This window comes from Carlito syrichta, unplaced genomic scaffold, assembly GCF_000164805.1.
Source record: "Carlito syrichta isolate Samal-C Ts95f unplaced genomic scaffold, Tarsius_syrichta-2.0.1 Scaffold316023, whole genome shotgun sequence".
NCBI classification, from domain to species: domain Eukaryota; kingdom Metazoa; phylum Chordata; class Mammalia; order Primates; family Tarsiidae; genus Carlito; species Carlito syrichta.
Genome location: NW_007260119.1, coordinates 287,451 through 312,798, shown reverse-complemented (window position 1 = coordinate 312,798; position 25,348 = coordinate 287,451). Strand labels below are relative to the sequence as shown.

Sequence of the window (25,348 nt, the reverse complement as noted above, 5' to 3'; positions counted from 1 at the left end):
GAAGGTGCCAGGCTTGTTGAGAAGGAGAAGGAAAGTGCTCAGCAGGAAGGACAGGAGGGGAGGAGGCCAGGGTGCTGAGGGGGCTGAGTTGGAAAGGAGGAATGTGGGAATGGTTGATGAGGGTTGGGGTGTGTGTGTGTGTGTGTGTGTGTGTGTGTGTGTGTGTGTGTGTGTGTGTGTGCGCGTGCGCATTGGAGAGAAAAGGGTCTCTCAGATGTCTGGAGGGACATCCTTATGCCCTGGAGGAGGGTCCTGGATGTCCCTTGTCTGCCGTGCTCTCCTGGTCTCTTCTGAGACCCTTTTCTCACCATTTGGCTGCCTCCCTGTAATTTGCCCAAGAAAAGACCCTAACCTCTAGGTAGAAAAACCCGGACCCAGAAGCTACACTAATAAAAAGTTAATCAGAGAAATGTTTCTCTGAAACAAGGAGCTACTGCCTATTTTAGTAGGAGTTTTTCTATTAAAAGTGAACAAGTCTGTTTATACCAGCTTGATTTCTAACTCTTCATTTTTATAACAGAGCCACAGACGGAGTGTTCTTTGAGGCTAAGATAGCAACTTTATCTAAAATGTAAATAAACAGCTTTTTCTCCCTTGATTTCTCCCTTGATTTCTCCCTTGATCATTTGTAAAAAAAAATTCAGACAGTATCAAAATATTATAAAGGAGAAAAGAAAAGGCATATGTCATCTCATCACCCAGAGATAACTTTTTTTAAAAAAACACTTTTGGATGTGTTTATATTTGCAGAGAAGAAATTCTGGAGATATGTATCTAACTGTTAACCGCAGTTACCTCTGGATAGATTAGGGGGAAAGGACCAATGCCAGTAGAGATGGATTTAAGAGGCAATGGGAGAGGGGAACTGGAGACATCGTCTGAGACCACTCTGGCGGAGTTCAGCTGCAAAGCTTGCAAAGACATGGGGTCTTAGCTGGCTGGGGAAGGAAGGTCAGGAGAAGGTGTGTTTCTGTTTTAAATTGTTTTGCATTTGTTTATGTTTAGGTAGATGTATTTGCATGTGTGTTTGCTGATGGGAATGATTAAGAGAAGGAACAGAATTGATGGGAGAGGATAGAATTGCTGGAACAGTGTCCCCAAGACACTGAGAGATAGAGGGTCCCATGGGGGATGGGAGTGGGGGGTGTTGGCTGCCAGAGCTGGGATAGTTCACCTAGTAACCATACTGGTTTCTCAAAGTTCTTCATTTCTAGGAGTTCTTTTACTTGTCATGTGGACTTCAGATATTTCCTCTGGTTTGTATTTTAATTCTGTTAATTTTTTTCCCATCAGAAGTTTTTGTTCTTATTGTAAAAATGATACATTTTGCTCAACGTTTTGACTTTTCTGTCATGCTTAGGTTTTTCCCCATCTCAAGTATTTTAAGACTATTTACTTATTTATGTTTTGTCTTTAAATTTGCTTTTTACAGTGAAACATTTAATTCATCTTGAATTTATTTGGTCCTTGGATTCAAGTCTGATTTATTTCCAAATGACTAGTCAGTGTCCCCAAACCATTCTGAGTCATCTACTCTTTCCTTGTTGCTTTCACCTACTATCCTTATCAAGCTAAGTTACCTGGATCTGTTTCTAGACTCTTAATTTTCTTCTTTTGATCAGCCTGACTCTTTCTGCCAAGTGTCAGATTGTTTCCTTTGCAATAATTTTATAGTCCACTTAAATCTGATAGGGAAGCTCCCCCAGCATTGTATGTGTATCTTTTTCAAAGTATTTCTGGCTTTTGTCTCTTGTTTGTTCATTTTGTTAATTTCAAAGAAATTCTTTATCAGAATTGGTTCATTAATTGTGACAACTGTAACCATACTAATGGGAGATGTTAGTAACAGGAGAAATTGGGTATCTGTTCTGTAAGAACTCTGTATTACCTTAATAATGTTTCTTTCGTTTTCTTTCTTTTTTAATTTTCATTTTTTGAGTCAGGGTTTCACTCCATCGCCCAGGCTGGAGTACAGTGGCTTGAGCACAGCTTACCACAGCCTCAACCTCCTGTGCTCAGGCAGTCCTTCCACCTCAGCCTCCTGAGTAGCTGGGGCTACTGGCACACACCAGCACACCCGACTATTTTTTAATTTTTATTTTGTAGAGGTTAGATCTCACTATGTTGTCCAGGCTGTTTTCAAACTTCTGGGCTAAAACAGTTCTCCTGCCTTGGCCTCCCAGAGTGCTGGGATTATAAGTGTGAACCACAGCACCTGGCCTCAGAAATGTTTCTCTACATCTAAAACCATTCTAAAACCATTTATTTTAAAAAAGGCCTTCACTGGAAATTGGATTGCATCAAGTCTGAAAGTTGATTTTGGGGAAGGTTGACTTTTGAGACATTTTGAACCTTTTCTTCCAGAACACGCCTTCGCCTCCATTTCCAAGTCTTATTCTGTGTCAGGTTCCCTGTTTGGAACTTCCTTCTTTTCAAGACTTTACCAGGAATACCTCTGGCCTCAACATTTTTTTGGGAAAGAGCATGATTACTTTCAATTTATCCGGAGGATTTTTCCTTTGTTTGCTCATCTTGAATTACATGTGCTACGAATGGCCAATTTTGGGGATGGGGGTTGCTTGAGGAAGTGATGGAGAGGCCACACGGTTCCTACACCCACACGCCTCCCCATCAGCTAGGAACAGGAGGGAGTTGAGTCTTCAGGGCCCTGGGCTTGATCCTGGGCTCTGGGAAGGAATGTTTTTAATGTTGCTGAGCGTGTTGAGTCAACTCTCTCAGATTGGAGAGTGTGTGAGCAAGCTAAGTGGGATCCTTCAGGGAACCCAGGCTAAAAAGCTCCTGCCTCATCATTCCTGTGGGAAAGGCAGGGCTCATTAGCATGTGGATTTGGACACCCATTCTCAGGGTGCAGTGTGCAGTCATCTCTGGTCATAGAGCCTGAGCATTGAGAATGTAGAAGCATGAGTTAGACAAATTGGGATTCCAACTCAAGTGAGCGCCCAAGGACAGAGACATGTAAGGGGAGACCCAGGTCTTTCTTGTATAGTCAGGTGATGCCGTCCATGAGTCCCTTGGGTGCAGTGTCCAAGTATGCCAAGCAGAAAGAAGAGTCATACCTAAAAATGTTCTTGCTAGCAGCAGGGACTGGTGGACATCGTGGGATTTTTTGGACTGCGTTCCCTCAAAACTGCTGCAGGAAACTGGATTTATGAGTGTCTCCCAACTCTGCTTTGAATGTGAAATAAGAAGAAAAGATCAGTGGAGAGGTTTGTGTCCTGCTTCAAGGGATGGAGAAAGCTTGATGGTGCAAAGGACTGATTAAATATAGGACTCGTCAGGCCATTAACCACTCAGTCTATGTCCCTTGTTGACTGAGGACTGGCAACATGGGAGTTAGACGACAAGAGGCTTTCAAAAGAGGAAGACAGACAAGGCTTAGTAATCACAGCATGGCTGGAAGAAGTGGCCATCTCCAAAAGGTAGTCCTCTGAAAAGACCAGTCCTCACCTACGTGGGTCATGATCTGATATCCCTACTGAAAAATACAACTGATCACCTTTAGATAACCGGTAGACTGAGTATTAAACAGGACTCTTGCTATCAAGGCAACAGAACCCCAGTTGTACTGAGCATAGGTCAAAGAGGGAAATAGCAGGTTATTGCATTAAAACCCCATGTCTGGAGCGGGGGACTCAGCCAGTGTCATGAGAACACTGTTTCACTGTCTCCTACCTCTGCTCCTGTCTGTGCTGGCTGTCTTATTGTAAGGCAGGTTGCCTCCCTGGTGGCAAAAACAGCTCTGGTTTTTGGCAGTGATAACCTCACAAGGAGAGGATGGCTCTAGTAACTCTTCTTCACCAAAAGACCCAGGGAAGGCTTTGATTGGCCTGGATTGGGTCATGTGACTGGAAAATGCAGTGGTCTGATTGGCCAGGTCTCAGTCATATACTGGAGCCTGGAGCTGGGATTAGGGAGGAGTGAGTCGCTCAAAGAAAAAGAGGGCTGTGTCGCCAGAGGGAGCTGGGGTGGACGCAGCATGGGCAGACTCAGAGGTACTCAGCAGAGCGTTGAAAATGGCAGAGTTGGTGACAGTGGGGGAGAGTCCTCTTCCTCCCCAGATGAGACATGGGGCTGGATGCCGTCAGGACGTGTGAGACGTGGATAGAAAGTCAGTGAAGAGTGGGGCTGGGGGGGCTCTGCTTTCTGAGGCTTGTGGGGAAAGCGTTCATTAAAATGCAGAATAGTTGGACGTATCGCCGTAATGCAGTTAGCAGTAAAAAGTGACTCAAAATACACTTACTGTACTTGTTCAAAGTAAAAAACGCATCTTTTTCTTAAGTTCTAGCTGAAGTGGGCACGAAGAAGGTAACTTGTCCAAGTTGGAAGGAAAAAAAACCAGATTCTTTTTAATGGACTATTTTTCTAGAAATTTTATACCTAGGAACTATCAGATAACCAATATTCCGTGTGTGTGTGTGGGGGGGGGTGTCAGCTCAGTCAAATTAAATGTGGTTGTTTTATTTTTCATTTTTTTTTTTTTTACTTTCTGTGTTGGATTAGTAAAAGAAGCTTCATCTCCCACCTTCTGCCTCCCTGTATATACCCAGAAGGAGAAACTTCGGTTTTTAGTATATCCATCAATTTGTTATAGTCCCACTATAAAAGCTGTCTGAAATTCCACAAAGAAAATAGAATGGCTAGTTGGCATTGGTAGTGGTATCTGTGCAGAGTTGTGAATTTTATCCAAATATTGTTTTTAGTTTGTCACACCCAAGCAAAGAGTTGATCTAAAGGAACCTGCGCCAGGTTGCCACTGGTTCTGAATATGGATAATGCGTCTGTTCATTCTCCAAGTAAGATCTTATAGCGGATATGAAAATGAGCTTTGCAATTACTCTGGCTGCAGGGAAATTGGATTTTTATTCAGCAAAATTTTAAACGTAAGTATTCTGGCATAACCACTGAGAATTCCTAGGGGCTATTCCTGAATCTTTTGACTCAGAGTCCTCTAGGGCTGAGGGGTTCAAATCCAACAGTCTCTGGTTCATCAGAGTGCATGGTGAGTACAGTATTTGTGCAGAGGTTTGTTGACTAGTTGGATTTTGCTTTATTTATTTTTCTTTTTTCTGTTTTGTTTTGAGTTGGACTCTTACTCCGTCACCCAGGCTGAAGTGCAGTGACACACTCATGACCACCCCAGCGTCAACCTGCTGGGCTCAGGTGGTTCTTCCACCTCAGCCTTCCAAGTAGCCGGAACTACAGACATGCGCTACCATGCCTGGCTAATTTTTTGATTCATTGTAGAGATGAGGTGTCACCAAGTTGCCCAAGCTGGTCTCAAACCTGTGGGATCAGGCAATCCTCTCGCCTCAGCCTCCTAAAGTGCTGGAATTACAGGTATGAGCCTCTGTGCCCAGCCTGGTTTTGCTTTATTTTGTTGCTGTTGATGTGTGTTGGAGAGTGTGAAATAAGAAGTATTTGGATCTTGAGCCTTGATGAAGATTTCTACTTGGGTTTCTTTTTTTAAGGCAGATATAATTGGTGAGTGGCGCTTGCCTCTTGTGTTTCAGCTTTAAGGAAGCACAATTTCTTAACATGAGTCCTGCAATTTTTTTCCCTCCTTAAAAGTGACAAACTAAACAAGGATGAGGATTCTCATGGTCTGAAGAAACTTTGTTGTCATCACCAAAAAGATTCAGGCCTTCGGGCGCAGTGGCTCACTCCTGTAATCCCAGCACTTTGGGAGGCTGAGGCAGGAGGATCGTTTGAGCCCAGGATTTTGAGACCAGTCGAGGCAACATAGCAAGACTTCGTCTCTAAAAAACATAAACAAAGACACGAAAACCAAAGGAGCCAGGCATTTAGGAATCTCATATATAGGCCCCTAGTATCAAGGATGGAGAGAGAAGAGGGTTGGTGGGTGAATTTCATGCTTAGATGTATAAGGGCCTGGAGTTTCCCATGTGGTTCAGCTGATTAACTCTACAGAGGGAGAAGGGGAGAAGGTGGAGGTGAACTTGGAAGACCCCCACTTGGCCAACAACTTGGGGGATGGGGAGAAATCTCAGGCCGAAGTTCATTCCGATTGAATATTCATATTAATGCTAATTGCCTTCTAAAGGCTCTTTTTCTTTTCTTTCTTTCACCTCCCATTGATAAAGGACTTCAGGGGAGCTCTGGTTTTTCTCATTTGCAAAACCCCGATTCCTTTTTATTAATCTTCACGGGCCTGTGGAATCTCAAAGTCAATCGTCTCTAAAAAGAACCTGCCCCTTACCGTTTTCCTGGACGGGGCCTCAGTGTCCACATTTTCAGCGTGAAGGTGGCTCGTCATTGGTGTTAGATGAGGGACATTTTTCTCTTTCTGCAAACGTTGAAAGGACGCTCGTTTGTGCATTTGGAAGCTGTCTAGGAGAAGCAGACTTTCTCAGGGCCCCTTGCTTTGCATCTTAAAGCTGCTTGGGAAAACGTGCTGCCCAGGCTGCCGCCAGAAATGGAATCCTGAGGCATGGGTCCTGCTGGTGACTGCTTCAGCCCGCTTTGTTTTCCCAGTTAGGTAGGAAGAAAATTTGAGGTGTAAAAATCATGCCCAGTCGGAACTGCTCTGTCATACAGAAGCAGGCGTCGCCATCTGTGACCTGCGCTGTCTTTATGCCCTATCAGTGCTGTGCCTCCGTGCAGGTGCTGGGCAGTCTGGAGGGGGAACGTTCTGAATCCTCCCCTCCCACTGCTCCCACCCCCTTATCCACCCCTCCACCCCCTTTCATTTGTAAACCTGCAGCATTCATTCACAGCCCTGGAGACAGATGAGGATAGATGTGACCGGGCATGGGGTTATGTCACTAGAATTGGATTGTCTAGCTACTTTCCCTTTCTTTCGTTCTCTCTCTCTCTCTCTCTCTCCCTCCCTCCCCCTCCCCCTCTCTGTCTCTGTCTCTCTCTGCCCCCCCATCTCTCTCTCTATCCTCCTTTCTGAAATGGTCTCACTCTGTTGCCCAGCTGGAGTGCAGTGGCGTGATCCCGCCTCACTGCAGGCTAAACGTCCTGGGCTCCAGTGATCCTCCTGCCTCAGCTTTCCAAGTAGCTGGGACAGGTGCTTGTCTCCACGCCAGGTTGATTTTAATTACTTTTAATTTTGTGTAGATGAAGTCCCACTATGTTGCCCAGGCTGGCCTTGAACTCCTGGGTTCAAGCGATCCTCCCTCCTCGGCCTCCCAAAATGCTAGGATTACAGGTGTGAGCTGCTGCGCCCCACCCCACCTCATATTGAAGGAAGAAGAATAGCACTGACCTGTACTCAATCTCCAGCTCTGCCCCTTGCTGTCTGTCTGATTTTGGGCAGATAACTCGGTCTCTCCTTAGACCTCAGTATTCTCTGCTGTGAAATAAGGATCATACTCCCTAAGCAACAGCTAACACTGAGTGTGTGCCATGTGCCAAGTCGTGTGCTTTCTTACCTGACCTCGTTCAATCCTCTGACAGTCTGATGGGGGAGGTGCTGTTGTTTTTATTGTACAAGCCACTCAGGCTGGGGAAGGGACGTCATTTGCCACCTGTGATACACCTTGATGACTCCTGGGGTCCTGCTAAGGACTGAAAATATGAATTGCATTGACTCCAATCACCAGGCTTCTGAGAGGTAGACGACACATACTTGTTGTGGTTGCTGGCCACTGACTGTTCATATTCACAGACCTCCTGAACATTGTGTTGGGATATAGTGAACTTTTTTTCCCCCACGTGGCTTCTTTTTTGGATGTTCAAACAAGTCTCTCAAATAAGGCTGTTAGCTTCATTTTAAAGATGGTGAATTGTGGTGCAGAGAGGATGAGATGAGAGAAAGTAACTGACCAGGTGAGCCTGGAGCACAGGTCTTCCGTCGGGCGCAGAATCCATGCTCTTTCAGGCTGCCCTGGAGATCGAGGACCCAGTTAATGTCTCTCCTTCAGATCCAGCTGCATAACCTGGATAAGTCTGGTCCCCTCAGTAGGGTGGGCTAACTAGTGACCCCAAAGACACCTAGGCCCTGATTCCTGGAGCCTGTGAGTGCTCTCTCAATGGTAGAAGTGACTTTGTGGCTGTCAGCTACAGATCTAGAGGTGGGGAGCCGATTCCGGAGTATTCCAGGTGGTCCCCAAACACAACACCAGGCGTCCTCGGAAGAGGAAGGCAGAGGAAGATGTTGACTACAGAGGTGTAGGGGAGAGGGGACCACGGAGACAGGTGGCGGGAGTGATGTGAAGAAGGGGCTGAGAAACGCAGGCGACTTCTAGAAGCTGGAAAAGGCAAGAAATGCTCCCCTCAGAGCGTCGGGAAGAAAACAGCCCAGCTGACACCCTCACCAGCCTAGTGAGGCTGATTCGAGACTTGTGGCCTCCAGAGTTGTAAGAGAATCACTGTGTGGTTAAGCCACCAAATTTGTGGTGATTTGTTACAGCCGTTATAGGAAACCACTGTGCTCAAATTGCTGGTACAGCAGACAAAATCTTCTGTCTGTCCCTTTGAGCTTAAACCTATTCCAAGTGGGTCAGTGAAACTTACAGGCTGGCCATTGGTGTCTGTGGATGAAAACTCCTGTTTTCTAGTCTCCCAGCACTGGTCATTCTGCTGTATAAAGACAGCACCTTTTCAAGACTTCGAGGGGCTGGAAGATTCTCATACCCAGTTTTCAAAGAACCAGGCACATTCTCAACTTTCCTTTGTTGCCACATGAGAGAAGGCAACAGAATTGGGGCGGAATTTTCCAGTTTCCAGCTTAAATGTCACCGCTTAGCCTTGAAAGCAGAAGTCGCAAACTGGTGGTCCTTAGGCCAGACATCTGTTTTATTTGCCCTGTGGTTCTTTAAAATTTTAATTATTTCTAAGAACTGGTGAGTTGGGTGATCTTAGAAAAGGTCTTGGAGACTGGAAGGGTGAGGCACACTGCGTTCATATTATTGGCTGGCAGAGCTGTTGGGTGTGGGGGTGTGGCCCGAGTGACTGTCCCAGCCTACTCAGGGTGGCCATCTTATTTCTCAGGGATGTCTTCATTTGTTTCTGTTGCTCGTTTGGCCTCTGTAGGAATATTTAAGTAGGAATATTTGAGTTTGTGGCTCTGTTTTAAATTAAAAACAAAAACCCAAAACAAAACAAATCCATGTTCTGACCAGTTGAGCCAACACATAAAAGAACTTCCTTGGCCAATAAGCTGGGCATTTTTGGAGTGCAAGAAGTGACAGAAGAGGTGAGACAGAGACATGTCTTTGTTTTCAGATAGGAAAAAAACTGGATTCTGGAAACCACAGAGCAGTGAGGCTGGCTTGAGCTCTTGGGAAAGTTATTAAGTCAAATCTTTTGGACACATAGAGATGAACAGGAGGCCGTTAGGAACCAAGGTTGTTGGCCATGTGCAGGTCATGTGCCCAAGTTCACTTCTTGTGGTAGAATCAACAGTCTTATGGCGAAAGTTTACTGATGGAGTGGGTCTTGATTGCAAACAGATACTCCATGGTTATTTTTGGTGTCCTTGTGGACGAGAGAGGGAATTATGGGCCAAATACTTACATGGGTGATTTGGGCCTGGTGGGTCAAGGAAGCCAGAAGACCTGTCTAGAGGGTCTTTGTCAAACTGGCATGTGGCTTCCCGCACAGCGTGGCCTCGGTGGCAGGACAGGAGACACAGCTTCATTACCTCAGCCTCCTCTCTCGTTTCTTGACTGCCTTCCCCAGACCAATGTCCTTTCTCCCTCCTGGACCTGTCAGTGGCATTTGTGACACCTGGCCATGTTCCCATCCCTGCCTGAATGTCTTGGCCAGGAAGTTGCCAGATCCTTTGCCCCTGTTGTTCAGATGAGTCAAGTGTCTTGTCTTCCAAAAGGAAGTTTACTAGGCAACACAACTTCTGAGAAAGCACTGAAGACACACAGCCTCCCCAGGGCTTGGGGCAGGCGCCTTGCCGTGCAGGGCCAGGTTTCCTTTCTGGTCCTTCTCCTGATTGGGACTGCAAGGTGGACTGAGCCATGTGTGTATTCCACCCTCATGGAGATGTGGGCTTCTCGGTGATTTGGCCGGGGAGGACTCAGGCTGTGCTCTGGAACCTGCGTTCTGGAGTCCACTCTCTAAATGAGAACACTCTCTATTGCTGGGCTGTGATGACCTTTTACCCCATAACTATTCAGGGCTCTGTGGTTTTAAACTTGGAATGTGCACCCTTGCTCCAGAAGTGTCTTGCCTGTGCTGGTAGCTCCTTGCTCCTCTGGGAAGACCCTGTGGCTAGAGAACTCTGGGCATCCTCCCTCCAGCCCTGCTTGGTCCACCCACAGCAAGGGCACTGGAAGTTAAGGATGGTTCGTTCTCAGTGCAAAGTAGGGCTTTACTTGACTGTCTACACTAGCAGCTGGAACCTACCAATGGCTGTTGTCCCAGTGGCAGCCACCATCTTCTTGAGGTTTTCTGTCTCGGGCTAATCCCAGCTGATGACTTATGCCCAGGTGACTGAACCCCATCCATGTGGCTAAATTCTCTAGGTGGTTTCCCTCTGGCAGCCCAGGAGGAGACCTAGAATCCTGTGAATTCCTGAATATCATGGAAAAATATTTTCTGTATATTATAGATATAATACCAACAACAGGGAAGATGGTTTTCTCTTAGGAAAACACAGAAAAGGTGCTGTGTAAGTGTAGAGGTGATGTGGGCTGAAAGTGGAAAGCAAGTGTTTTGGAACCCAAGTCCAGAGTCATAGAGATCTCAGCAGTTGGGGGTGGCCACTAAAATAAAGACAATGGGATTAGAAGGATAAATGAATTCTAGTTTAAAACAATCGTAAGCCAGGTATGGGGGTGCATACCTGTTGTCCCAGCTACTTGGGAGGTTGAGACAGAAGGATCACTTGAGCCCAGGGGTTTGAGACCAGCCTAGACCACATAGTGATTCCCCATGTCTAAAAATAAGTAGATAAGTAAAATTAGAAAGAAAAATATACTTTTTTTTTGAGTTAGAGTCTCCATCTGTCACCCAGGCTGGAGTCCAGTGGGATGATCATGGCTCACTGCAGCCTCTACTTCCTGGGCTCAGGTGATCCTCCCACCTCAGCCTCCCAAGTAGCTGGGACCACAGGCAAGTACCACCATGCCCGGCTAAATTTTTGATTTTTTATTGTAGAGATGAGGGCTCGCTATGTTGCCTGGGCTGGTCTTGAACTCCAGGGCTCAAGCAATCCTCCCGCCTCCCAAAGTGCCTGGATTACAGAAGTGATCCCCTGCGCCCAGCCCCAATGCCTGTTTCTTCAAACCCAGGGTTGGAGATGACGGCTTTAGTTCATGCCAGCGGGTAGGGGTGGGGTTTTAGTTGAATTTTATTTGACTGAGGAAGGTCGCTGTGACCTGAGTGCTGAGAGTCACTTGCTCTTAGGTGAGTGAACAGTATCCTCTGTCCACACAGAGCAGGGGCCCCAAACCCTCTGCCCAGGGACAGGGCACTGGCAATGTCCTGCTTGGTGTTTGACCAGCATACAGATCTGAAAACATTTGAGATGGACTCCTGAGGGTGAGGGGTATTTCCTTCGGTCTTAACACGTGTGTCATTTTTCTGATTCTAAGGGCTTTGGTGTTTGTGGATGGGTCTTCCTCTCCCAAGTGGAAACTCATTTCTGCTTCTGGAGCTTTGGGATTCATCATGAGTTGATACATTTTTTTTGGTATCAGAGTCTCACTCCATAGCCCAGGCTGGAGTGCAGTGTCACGATCATGGCTCACTGCAGCCTTCACCTCCTGGGCTCAGACGATCCTCCCTCCTCAGCCTCTCAAGCAACCGGGATTACAGGCACATGCCACCACACCTGACTAATTGTCTTTTACTTTTGTAGAGACGAGGTATTGACATGTTGCCCAGGCTGGTCTCGAAGTGCTGGCCTCAAGCAATCCTCCTGCCTTGACCTCCCAGAGTGCTGGCAGTAGAGGTGCTGAGCCACCCCGCTCAGCCAATAGGTCGACACCTTTAGAAGGACTTGCCAGATGAAAGGGGTCAGGAGAGGGTCATCAGTCGAGAGGGTCTCAGCTCTGTGCCCTGAAGAACAGTCGTCACTTGCTGGCAGGGCTGTCACGTGGGAGAGGGGCTAGACTCAGTCCCTCTCGGGGATGTTGATGGGCTCCGTACCCAACTTCCATCAGGGGTTAGCCATACAGACAGAACAGGAGCCTCTGTACTTAAGGCCACGTGTACCACGAAGCAGGGGACACACACGGATGGCTGTCAAATAGTAACCCTCGCCCAGCGGGCCTCCAGAAGGCAGGAGTGAGGAGGCAGCGCTCAGCTGGGTTTGGAAAGGCCCTTCTGACAGCTTGAGCTGTGCCCCGGTGGGTTGGGCTCCCCCGGAAACCTGTCACCGGTCATGTTGTCCAACTGTTCGTCCAGCATGAGCCGGAGGAGATTCGGCTCTGGCTGGGGACTGCGTTCGATGGCCTTTCTAGGCCTCTCTCTCTATGTGCCCGTGCTTCCAAGGTCAGTGACTCGCTTTCCTTCACTGAGCTGTTAGTTCGTTGCACGTGCTTGCCTTATGCCTGGTGTCCTGGGGAGAGCACGTTGGCAAGAGTGTGGACTTGCAAGGCTGCCCCCGTGTGCAACCACACTGGCATGTCTCGTGGGGACACAAGTCCCAGGAGGCTGCAGCCCGCTGGTCTTCTTACTCACGGACCTGGAAGGAGAATCAAAGGGCACACTGGCAGACTCAGGCTTCCTGCTTGTTGCTGCTTTTGCTTGTTGGCTTGCATCTTGCCGTGAGGACCGAGGCTGGTCCCTTTACGAGACAAGTCCCTTGAGAAACGTCTGCTTCCCACGCCTCCACCCTCCAGGGACCCAGAGGACTCCCAGAGCTTAACTGTCAAGACAGATTCCCGCTCTTAGCCTTTGCTGGCAGAACTAGGACGTCGTGTCCCTAGAAATCCCTCAGCCCTGGAAAATGTGGGAGTTACGTTCTGGTTCCACAGAGGAGGCCCGGCCGCGCAAATGCAGCCTCTGGGTCAGAATGTTGGCAGCACCTTTCCGGTCCTGTCCTCTTTCTGCCACCACGTGGCCTTTGTCGTCCCTCGCGGGTCTCCACCGCCTGTACAACAGAATTGCAAGGCAAGCAGACTTGGCTTATTTTTCCTGCAAACACATTTTCTTTTCCTTTGTAGAGATGGGATCTTGCTCTGTTGCCCAGGCTGGAGTGCAGTGATACAGTCATAGCTCACTGTAGCCTCAAACTCTTGGAGTCAAGTGATCCTCCCACCTCACCCTCCTGAATAGCTAGGACTATGGGCACCATCACCACACCTGGCTAATTAAAAGCATTTTTTTTGGTAGAGACATGGTTGCCAAAGCTAGTCTCAGAGCCTTGGGCTTAAATGATCCTCCTACCTCGGCCTTTCAAGGCATAAGCCACCATGCCCAGCCCTGGCAAACACATTCTAAGAGTAAAAAAGGCAGATGTCCTCGGGGCTTGGTGTTTCTCCCCAATTTTTGCAAGTTTGACCTTGGGTTCACTTTTTGAGACATTTCCCTGCGAGATGTGTCAGAAATCACTTGCAGGATGCTGAGACAAGCAAAGCTACCACGCATCTCCCTGAACTATGCACAGCAGACAGGCACTTCTTCTGAGGTACTTGGAGCCAGCCCTCAACGTGAAATCCCAGAGCTTCTGGGACCGAGGGGGAGGGGTGTGGCCATCTCGGTGTCCTGGCAGACACCCCCCCTTTCAGGAACTCCCTCCTCTGGGTGCGTGAACCTTGAGTCAGCGCAGGCTTCTCAAACCCGTCAGACAGTCGGCTGAGCTGTCACCTTACCTGCCTCCCTGCCCTGGGCCTCTGGACCCAGCCGCTAGAGCAACGGGGGCAAAGAATGGAGTTCTCAGCCCCGACAGCCAGGGACTGTCACCTGGAGCCTTTGAAAAACCTCAGGAATTCTCCCTTCCGAGGTAATTTTTTAAAAGCTTTCTAGATTTCACAGACCACATGGTTCACCCGTGAAGAGTAGACCAGGCGACAGTCTTTAGTATATTCAGGGTTGTATGACCCTTGTCACGACTTCAGGACATGTTCAGCCGTCAGCCTCCAGACCCCCGTTCCCACAGGCCTAGGCAGCTGACCACTCACTAGCCTGCTTCCTGCCTCTGTGGATTACTCCTGGGCGTTGGGTGTGAATGGAGTTGTGCTCTCCGTGAGCCTCTGGGACTGGCTTCTCTCGCCGAGCACCTTGTTCCCTGGGCCCTCCCACGTGGCAGCCTGTGTCAGTATTGCCTTCCTTTTCATTGCCAAGTCATATTCCATTGTAGGGACCACTGCATTCTGTGTGTCTCTTCATCAGCTGGCGGACGTTGGGCTGGTTCCGCTTTTCGGTGCTCAGGCGTGACGCTGCTGTAAACAAAGTGTGCACGTTTTGGGGGGGACGTCGCTTGTTGCTTCCCTTGGGAGTAGACCCAGGGGCAGGGTTGTCAGGTCCTGCGGTAGCTTGATGTCCAACCTTTTGAGGAACTGCCCGATCTTTTCCAAAGCAGCTGCACCATTTGACAGGGTGTTTCCTCAAAGTTGCCCGGGACGATTCTCTATATGGTTCCCGTGTGCTGCCGGTGGTGAGAAGCCTCTCTCTCCTCCCCTGGGAGTCAAGCCCCTGCGAGACAGACACCATGCTCGTCCTTGCAGGAGGGAAGGTGTCCAGGGACGCACACTCCCCTGCCAAGCCCTTCTCAACAGTCCTCATCTTCCAGCTCTGAGATTGTCCCAGATTAACCTGAGCACAGACTGGGAATTAGTCAGTCTGATGCTAGGAAAAGATCTTCCAGTGCTCGCCCACGGCACAGGCTGGCAACAAAGACTTCACATGGGCTGAATGCGGTGACTCACGCTTGTAATTCCAGCACTTTGGGAGGCTGAGGTGGGAAGATTGCTTGAGCCCAGGAGTTTGAGACTGGAATGGGCAACATAGCAAGACCCCATCTCTACAAAAATTACAAAAAAAATAACTTAGTTGGCTGTGGTGGTGCACACCTATAGACTTAACTACTTGGGAGACCAAGGCAGGAGGATCGCAGGAGTTTGAGAATGGACTGGGCAACATAGCGAGACCCCCATCTGTACAAAAAAAAGAAGAAACTTAGCCAGATGTGGTGAGCATCTGTAGTCCTCGCTATGGGAGTTAGAGGCAGAAGGATCAATTGAGCCCAGAAGTTTAAGGCTGCGGTGAACTATGATTGTGTCACTGCACTCCAGCCTGGGTGACATAGAGACTTTGTTCCCCCAAGATAAATCTCAGTTGATCTAGAAAACAGCTGTAGGTTAAGCAGAGTGGGGCCACAGATGTACTTCTGAGGACATGGCATCGCTTCTAGTAAGTGGCATCACTTTGTGGGGTGCTGTTTGGTAAAAACTGAGTCATGAGGTGCTGACAGTGGTCCACGGCACTTCTGTGGAAGCTGAGGTATTCTGCTCATTCTTGAGATGCTTACAGCTGTCAGCTCTGCTGTGTGGATGGGAAACACTTTGTGGGCCTGGCATCCTGCGGCTGGGGCTTTTCAGGTGTGTCTGAGCGAGGCCTAGACCCAGACAAGGCACGGGCTAGGTGCCGGGACCAAGAGATGGGGAGACCCGTGGACACAGGGGCCTGGCCTTCGCAAAAGCAGCCCCACGGAGGGAGGCAGACGCCAGCCCTTGTCCTCAAGCTTTAACCAAACCGCTCCCTCCCGACTCCAGGCGAGCGTTTCCAAAGGGCGCCTGGGAGCCCCTGAGCCTTGTCCTTTCTGTGTTTGCAGCCACGGCGCGGGCTACGAGAGCGACAACCACACGACGCCTATCCTCTGCGGCGCTCAGTACAGGATACACACCCATGGCGTCTTCAGGGGCATCCAGGTGGGTACCCAGGCCCGCCTTCTGTCCCGCTCAGCATCTTCACCTCCTGGCTGGTGACTCCGTGGCCCTGGAGAGACTTTCTTGATCACAGGGACCCCTCCTCCTCCAGGGGCCAGGCAGGGCAGCTTCCTTCTCCCCAGAGACGCCGCCCCTTGCCTGCTCAGGCCAAGATACTTCCTGCAGAATCCCGCCCTCCTTGAGTGCCCACTCCTCTTCCTCGTGGGTCACACAGCTCCTGTATTTGGGCTGATTGGGCTCGAATGGCCCCCTCCCCCGCCCTTGACTTCTAAGATTTGGTCTGCATCGCTGAGTGCCCCATGGTGGCCACCATCTTGCCAAGAGTTGATGCTAATAACAGTCACAGCATTAATTGCGCTGCCAATGCCTGGCTTTCTGTATGCCTGGCATTGTGCTAAGCTTTTACATAGACTTAAACAAAAATGGCCTTCTGTTCTTACAGAAGTTTTAGGTTTACAGAAAAACCGCACAGAAGGCACAGGGGGTCCCAGGCCTTCCCCTTCCCCGCCGCCCTTGCCCAGCTCTTGTGTTGGTGTGGTGTGTATGTTGCCATTGATAGTGATATCGGTGTGTTATTGGTTTCTTTTTCGAGTTAGAGTCTCGCTCTGTCATCCCGGCTGGAGTGCAGGGGCATGCTCACGGTCTCCCAGCGTTGACCTGTTGGGCTCCGGCGATCCTTCCGCCTCAGCTTTCCAAGTAGCTGGAACCACAGGCATGCAACACCAAGCCCAGCTAGTTTTTGTGATTTATCGTAGAGATGAGGTCTCACCAAGTTGCCCAGGCTGGTCTCGAACTCCTGGGCTCAGGCCATCCTCTTGCCTCGGTTTCCCAAAGTGCTGGGATGACTGGCTGAGCCACCGCATCCAGCCTACGTTACGGTTAACGACAGTCCAGAGTCCACACTGGGGCTCCCTTTCTGCACACAGGCCTGCAGATTTTGGAAAACGCATAAGGCCTGGTGTTCATTACTAGGGCATCGCCCGCAAGAGTCTCACTGCCCTGAAAATGCTGCGCATGCCACCTGCCCGTCCTTGTGCTCCCCAGAGCAACCATGGATCTTTCCTCAGAACGCCATGTGGCTGGGATTCTAGCAGGGGCAACCTTTCTGACCATGTCTCTGGCTTAGCAATATGCATCCGGGGTTCCTCTATGCTGTACGGGGCCTCCCCCTGCCTTTCGTCTCGTACATTCTTGCGAGGTAGGTGCTGTCCTTGTGTCCGCTTTAGGGATGGGGACACCGAGGCCCAGAGATGAGGAACATTGCCAAAGTCATATGGCTCGTGACGGTGGAGCTGAGACTTACAACACAGTCCCATCTGACTCCAGAGCTCCTGTGTCCATGTGTTTTGTTTGTTGTTTTTAAGTCAGAGTCTCACTCTCGCCCAGGTTGGAGTGCAGGGGCACGCTCATGGCTACCATACACTCAACCTCCTTGGGCTCAGGCGATCCTTCTGCCTCAGCCTTCCAAGTAGCTAGAACTACGGGCATGTGACACCATGCCCAGATATTTTTCTCGATTAATTGTAGAGACAAGGTCTTACCAAGTTACCCAGGTTGGTCTCAAACCCTTGGGCTCAGGCAGTCCTCCTGCCTCGGCCTCCCATCATGCTGGGATGGCAGACATGAGCCACTGCACTTGGCCCAGAGCCCTTGTTTTTAACCCCCACGTTATGCTGCTGCTTAGGGAGACAGAGGTCAGTGGGCAGTGTGGGGAAGGGAAATCTCCAAGGAGTGTGAGGGAACAAGGAGAAAGGGAGATGTCTTGGAGAATCTGGTCAGCCTCTTGCAGGGCCCCTTGGGCAGTCAGACCAAGGGTTTGCATCGGTGGCTTATAAACTTGACTCAGTGGCTGCCACGTAAGTCACAGCAATGATACTGTCACCAGGATAGTCAGCGCCCTAGAAACAGGTTGCGTGTGGGCCCGGGCCCGGCATGGTGCACAGGGCAAGCTGAGATGTCCACATACACGTTTCCAAAAGTGTCATGAGGATAGACGGTGTGCCTGTCCTTCCCAGCCCCCCAGGGACGAGACATAAAGGCAAGGGTTAGAGGCACAAAGCGCGAGTCACTAGGCCTCTCCCCAACCACACATCAGCGTCCTTCTGCAGGCCTGACAGATGCCAGCCATCCAGTTTTAGATCCTGTTCCTGTGTGCGCCGTGTCTACGATGAAATATGGGAGCTGAAAACGCATCCTTCACTGTCCTCCCACCGGGCAGCGTGTCAGAGTCACTGTCACAGCCTTCCATAAATGTCAGCTGGACAGGTGTTGAGCATGCCAGTCCTGTGGTGGGCTCACCATCTAATTTCGTACCCCCATCTGCCCTGAGACACGGTGACCTCTCCACACCAATGTTGTATGTATGTCACTAGAGCATTTTTTCCTTCCCAACGAAGGTGACCTTGCAGCACAAGGCAGTAAGTAACAGGGATGACAGTCTGAGTGTGGGGTGGGGAACATGCCAGGCAGGGATGGGTGACGCCCAGAAGTGGCTCTGGGTGTTGGTACCAAGCACAGATGTGCCCCGTGCCAGCCACATGCCCCTTTGGTCTGGGTTCGCATGTCTTTAAATGCCTGGGGAGCACCTGGGCGTTGTCATGGCTCCTGCCCGGCTCGTGGCCCCAGGAGGAGAAAGGGACTCGCCTCTTGAGTGTCCTCGGACCTTCTGCAAATTGGGTCTGCACATCTCGGCCAGGGACGGGGCAGTGCACGGAAGGCAGACGGAGGCCTGGGGCTTCTGGCGTCGCTGTTCAAGGCTGTGCCGGCTGCACCATGATTTGGGTGGTTTGGCCCCCTTGGCTGCCACATCCAGACACAGCTTCCTCCTCTTCCTTTATATACACATGGGAGGTCTGGCTGGTTTGGGATTCATTCACTTTCCCACATTTTTCTGAGTGTGTGTGTGTGTTTGAGCTGGGTCTCACTCTGTTGCCTGGGCTAGAGTGCAGTGGCACACTCATGGCTAAACACAGCCTCGACCTCCTGGGCTCAGGTGATCCTCCCTCCTCAGACTCTCAAGTAGCTGCGACTACAGGCGAGCACCACCGCACCTGGCTAAGGTTTTGATTCCTCGATTTTCGACCAGTCATTGCAGACTGGGCCCAAGGTCATGTGGCCGTGTTGCTGGGTGGGGAGAGACAGTTAGGATCAGGGACCTTGGCCTTCCAGGCCTCAGTGCTTCAAGTGGAGAAGCTGAGAGACCAGAGTGAGGGGAGCTCCCTCAGGTATCAAGGCAGTGACCTCAAACAGCCTTCACATCAGGGGCCAGCTCTGGTGGGTCAGAAATGGTGATGTCAGAGCACTGCCCTGTAGGTTGTCCCAATCTGGCATCTGTTAGTGATGTCTGCCATGAGCATCTGGGGTGTGGGTGGGAGTGGCTTTTCAGGCCTGTGCCTGCCATCCTGTCTTGGGGTGTGCTCCCGTGCTCGTGTCCCCTCAGGACAGGCACAGGTGCTCACACGAGGCTCAAGGCCCCTGTTCCTCTCACACTCTGCCTGCAGGATGTGCGGCGTGTGCCCGGGGTGGCCCCGACTCTTGTCCGGTCGGCATCTGAGACCAGTGAGAAGCGCCCCTTCATGTGTGCGTACCCAGGTTGCAATAAGAGATATTTTAAGCTGTCCCACTTGCAGATGCACAGCCGGAAGCACACTGGTAAGCGCGGCCCCTGTGCAGCCCTGGGCGAGTGGGTCTGAATCCCATCTCAGGCGCCTGGGCTGCTCAAGTGGTTTCTGGGTTGGAGGGCGGGCCTCTGGGGAGGCTTGGGCCAGGGTGACAAAAGGAGGCCTCCGGGCACTGCCGGGCATCTGTCCTGTGTCCAAGGCGGTCAACAGCCTTCAGGCAGAGTCAAGCCAAGTGGTAGAGAGAACATGCCAGGGGATGAAAGAGTTTGAATTCCGTTTCTGTGAGGAGACTGTTGGCATTTCTAAGGAGAGGGGGCTGGCTGGGCACTGGTAGTTGGGTGGCTTGGAGAGGTTGTGGACAGGACCATCGTGATTTTGTTTTTGTAGAGATGAGCTCTCGCTGTGTTGCCTAGGCCAGTCTCGAACCCCAGGCCTCAAGCGAGCCTCCTGCCTCAGCCTCCCACGGTGCTGGGATTACAGGTGTGAGCCACCATGCCCGGCTCTCCTTATTCATTTTAAACAGTCCAGACTGTCACATTAAGTCCTTTTCTTGAGGCAGGCTCTCTCTGTGATGGCTTCGTTTAATTCCCCACACCAGTTGCCAGGAGAGCAGAGTACGGTGAGACCAGGACGCAGATTCCTGCCTTGGAAGCCCAGGTCATAGCCCCCCTGACAAGGATAGGCCCCAGTGAAGGGGCACTGAGATTCAGGGTCACGCGCTGCCTCGTGGCAGTGCTTGGGCCTATGGGGTGTTTGAGCCAGGGCCATGTGAGGAGGTTTCTTGGGGGAGGCAGGGCTTGAGTTCACCATCGGGGCTGGTGAGGATGGGAAGGGAAGGGTGAGCAGAAGCGGGAGGCAGGACAGGGAAGCTGGCGGCACGGGGACACTGTCGTCTCTGGGCTGCTGAGCGCAGGCACGAGGACCCGCCGGGCTGGATGCGAATGCAGCCAAGGCAGGGCTTCTGCCCGGGGCTCCTCGGCCCGTGGAGGCTTGGAGGCCAGGACACAGCTTGCCACGTGAGATGTCCTGGCCTAGACTCCATAATGAGTGAAGGAGGGAGTTTAAGTCTGAACGTGCAGTTTCCCAGCAGGCTTTGTGGAGGCAGTGGCACTGGTGAGACCAGAGAGGAGATTCTGGGGTGGAGACAGGGCTGGAGCCGTTAGTGTGAGCACAGAGCAGAGAGGATGTCGGGATTGGCGAACCTTGGTGCAGAGGGAGGGCACATTTACAGGGGAGCAGGGGTGTAGGCTAGAGGGGTGACCGAGGCCGCCCTGCAGCAGGAGGATGGTGGTGGGGGGTGGCCACTCTCCATCCTAGAATGCCAGTGACTCACTTTTCCCCGGGAGGCAGGGAGGCCCATGGTGGATCACTCCTCCCAGCATTTGGCTGGACTTCCTCTGGCGAGGGTGGGGCTTCTCTGAGGCAGAAGGCTGCCCCACTGCTGACAGCTCTTGGTTAACGGACTCCAGAAGCTTCCTAAGTGCATTGGCTTCTGGTTTAGCTTGAGTGCCTCACAATCATGGCGTTGTTTCTGCTCAACAAGAATGAGCCAGGTGCGGCGGCTCACGCCTGTCATCCCAGCACTTTGGGAGACTGAGGCAGGAGGATCACTTGAGCCCAGGGTTTCAAGACCAGCCTGTGCAACATAGTGAAACCCTGTCTCTACAAAAAATTAAAAAATTAACCAGGCATGGCGGCGCATGCCTGTAGTCGCAGCTACTCGGGAGGCTGAGGTTGGGAGGATCACCTGAGCCCAGGAGGTCGAGGCTTCCGTGAGCCATGATTGCTGTGATTGTGCCACTGAACTCCATCCAGCCTGGGCTACAGAGTGAGCCCCCAAGTGAAAAAATAATAGTAATAATGAGAAGCCAGTAGCAGAGAATGCCAATTCTTGGGGCCATAAAACTTAAATTGCTTCTTTCCCGTGCCGGCCTCAGGGCACACCCACCCCAGAATTCTGCCTCAGACTCAGCCTAGTTTGAGTTTTTACTTGCCTGAATATTCTCTGCTAATGTCTTGTGAGCCCTCCCTCTGCACTGGGTGCCGGGCTGAGCCTTTGCACGGTGGCCTGCTCTAATTTGTTCACGGACCCTTTGACACAGGCCGTCACTGGGTCCCTTTCACAATGGGGCAGCCAGTCTTCGCTGGCTCTGGAGTCAGCCTCGGCACCTGCACTCACCTGTTTCTAGCTCGCTAGAAACACCTCCCCTGGCCAGCCCCACCAAGCGCCCGGACGTTTTGGGAGACCCTTGGTCCTGGTTAGGGGGCTGCTTTAAATGAGGTCCCCATTTCCAGCGCCGTTTGCAAACGGAGCATTTGTCTTTCCCAAGGTGAGAAGCCATACCAGTGTGACTTCAAGGACTGTGAGCGGCGGTTTTCTCGTTCAGACCAGCTCAAAAGGCACCAGAGGAGACACACAGGTCTGTGGGTCTGCTTCCCCTGCTGGCAGCGGTGTTCTGTGGGCATGGGCACATCTCTTGATCCTCTCTGTGGTGGAACAGGAGAGGCCCAGCTGGGTGTTTCATTTTTCCAAGAGTTCTTCCCCTTAGTCTCTGGAGATTTCCCTTCTCTTAAATAAAGGAAAGAAAGGAAACGGCCCACGTCTGTCCTGCAAACCACAGCGCAGTGGGACCCGCTAGTCCTGGGCTGAGTGTGCACTGAGCCTCGCAGAGAGCGAGGGTGGTGGAATGTGGGATCCCACTGCTGGGTGTGACGCCTGTTTCCGCCTTGGCTCGGCTGAGACCTTCCAGCTGGTGAGAAGCTGGACCTTTGTGGTTAAGGAGCAGTGGTTCCCAAGACAGAAGTGGGTCCTTTTAGGATACTGTGCAGAATCAGGTGGTCTCCACCGGGCCAGGGGTCCTGGGGAAGCCTGTGGGCAAGGCAGATGTCGCAGGCGTGGCCGCAGACACCGGGCCCCCCCGCCGCCAGGAGCCAGCCTCGTGGGCCCTGCTGTGCCCGCGTGTTAGGGCTGGGGCTAGACCTTCTCTGTCCGTCTAGGTGTGAAACCCTTCCAGTGTAAAACTTGTCAGCGAAAGTTCTCCCGGTCCGACCACCTGAAGACCCACACCAGGACTCATACAGGTAAAACAAGTGCGTAAACTTTTCTTCACATTTATTTTTCATTATTTTTTAAAACTACGTTGTTGCGATGAGAGAGACTGGCAAGAACTAGAGTAAAAGCGCTGAGGTTTAGACTCAGTTGGGAGGAAGGAGGGGGCGTGGTTCTCCCCAAACGATATGTGATCCCATTTTGTAAAGAACAGGAGGACTCAGAGGGGGAGGAATATGGGGAGCACCGTGGAATGGAGTGGAGGGATGGACAGGTTCCCAAGGCTTCCGGTTGGTCCCACCACGCTGTGGTCACTCTGCTAGGAGGATCAGCCCTCCAGAAAAGCAGCAGGAGTTCCAGCAATGTCTCACGTTTCAGGGCGCCGAGTCCCTGCTCGCTGGGTGTCCACCCAGGAGCAGTCTTGGCTTCTGCCAGGCCAGGGCCAGCATGCAGGTGGCATTTCCCTCGTGCTCTGTAGAGAGGGGTGTAGGGCCCCGCTCATGGCTGCTGATGGTGTTTGCTTTTCCATGAGGATAGGCTGTTCGTAATGAAAACAACACCGCCATGGCCGTAGACTTTCCCCCTTTGAGAGGAAGGCAAGTGTTTTATCTCACTTTGTCCTTGTGGAAAGAGTCCCCCTGTTTTACAGATAGGAGACTGAGGCACGTAGCAACTCAGTGACTTGTCTGAAGTCAGCCTATTGGGTCGTAAACCCAGTTCTGTCTGCTCCGGCCCACCTGTCCCCTGCCTTCTCTACCGGGCAAGGGGCATGATTTATCCAGCGGGCTGGGGAGGAGAGTCAGCGAGAGCCAGAGCCGGTGAAGCTGGGTGCCCTTGAGAGCCTGAGAGGAGTGAAGGAGGCCAGAGAGCGGGTGGGGCGTGTCCGTCGGGCCAAACGGGCGGCACGACTGAGGCGGGGTGAGTGGAACCATCTAGGAAGGGTAAGAAACAGCAAGTGGGAGGTGAGGGGATGTGTGATGACACCAGTCCCTGGGCATTCCCCCCTTTCCCCAAGTCTAAGAAGCTTCCGGTGCTTCTTAGACTTAGTCCCGAGCTCACAATTTGGTGGCCAAGAGTCCCTTGCACACCCCACCCCCGACCATGCGTCAAGGGACTTGTGCCACCAGCAGACTGTTGGATGCGACATTTGATGGGCCTCCAGTCTGATCCTGGGACGCCGACCCTCGTGGGACATCTGTCAGTGCTTGTCTGGCCAGTAGATCTCAGAGAAAGCGGAGTGGGAAGCAACATCCTGAGAAGGCCCCTCGGGGGCACAGGGTTGGCTCTTGTGGCATTTGCCCTCAAGATAAAGCTGCCCCTGCATCTCCGCAGTGGCCAGGCCCAGGAGGCTGTGGTGGAGGGAAGGGCACCGGCTTAGGAATCGGACAGAACTGGGTTTGCATCCTGCCTGAGTCTCCCCAGCAGACGTCACACTCGTCTGTAGGGGGGGGACAGTCACGCTCCCTTAGGGACGGAGGTGAGGAGGACTTGAGGTCTGTGCGTGCATCATTCGATGTCCAGCACCAGGCTGAGCATATTGGAAGCACTGAATACATGTGCATTATCGTTCCCGATGGGAATGAGGCTTGAGTGTGGCCAGGTGTGGTGGCTCACACCTGTCATCCCAGCGCTTTGGGAGGCCGAGGCGGGAGGATTGCTTGAGCCCAAGGGTTTGAGACCAGCCTGGGCAACATAGCGAGACCCTGTCTCTACAAAAAGAGCAAAGAAAAACACAAAAAAAGCCAAAGAATTTCCGAGGGCTCCTAAGGTGAAGAGACCTTGGTCTTTCAGTAAGCTTGTTAGAAATCTCAGAACCAGGCCTCCACTAGAATCTTCCATATGACAAGGGTTATGTTGTCAGGAACAGGTAAAGATGAAAGAGACAGATGACATGCACACAGGCATCTGTGATTTCTCTTAAACTGTCCAGCCCACCCAGAATATCTGTGCAGACAGGGGAGTTAGAACTGCGGCCACAGCGCCCCTGCTGAAAGGCGCTGAATCGATGAGGTCCAGGGACCTGAACTGGGCTGGACAATCCCGCGGAGCTCGGTCCCCTCCGCAGACAGCAAAGGCGGAAAACCCGTGGGTCCATACATTCTCTCAGGGGAGGTTGGAATCTACATTTGTTCCTCTTAATTACATATGATCAGCCCAGACGTTTCCACTGCCAGCCTCCTTCCTTCCCTCCCACGTTTCACGTCCTCTGACCTGAGACTGGTTTATAACTTGGACGATATTTCGATTCTTAGAGCCCCCGAGGTGTGACACGTCCAGGCTGCGTGTGACGTGAGCCTGGCCCGTGAGCTTAAGGCAGGATCGCGGGAAGGAAGCCGGGGAGTGACGTGGGACGACGCAGCTCAGGCCTCTGCTGGGTGAACGTGGCCCGGCCTCTGTGCTGCAGGCGTCTCTGATGGGCTGTTGTGTCCACAGGTGAGAAGCCCTTCAGCTGCCGCTGGCCCAGCTGCCAGAAAAAGTTTGCCCGCTCGGATGAGCTCGTCCGCCACCACAATATGCACCAGAGAAACATGACCAAACTCCAGCTGGCGCTGTGAGGGGTCCCCCACCCCCAGGGACGGTGCCCGGACCCAGGCAGGATGGCACATGAGCTCTTTCAAGCTGGCCACATTCCTCCTCACCCGCCTCTCTGAGAAGGAAGCTGCGACCGATCCTCGACGGATGCCCCAGACACGATGCCTGGATCTTGCCAGGTGGGCCTGGGGGAGCGGTCCCTGCCCTGCCCACCTGGAGTCGGCTCCCAGGCCTAGAGACGTGGCTCCCGGTGACCAGTCGGCCAACAGCCCATCACCACGTGGTCTGGAGTTTCTGCTGCGAGAAGAGCC

General features: G+C 51.6%; 1 protein-coding gene across 1 annotated transcript in view; it reads left to right on the top strand.

Moving 5' to 3' along the window:
- Positions 1-25,070, top strand: part of WT1 (Wilms tumor 1) — a 43,618-nt gene extending 18,548 nt beyond the window's left edge. The window contains exons 5-9 of the mRNA XM_021706799.1: positions 15,722-15,818; positions 19,337-19,487; positions 21,787-21,876; positions 22,454-22,546; positions 24,939-25,070. Of these exons, the coding sequence (XP_021562474.1) occupies positions 15,722-15,818; positions 19,337-19,487; positions 21,787-21,876; positions 22,454-22,546; positions 24,939-25,060 (553 nt within the window). The 3' untranslated portion in view covers positions 25,061-25,070. The remainder of the gene's footprint in view (positions 1-15,721; positions 15,819-19,336; positions 19,488-21,786; positions 21,877-22,453; positions 22,547-24,938) is intronic.
- The last annotated feature ends 278 nt before the right edge of the window (positions 25,071-25,348 follow it).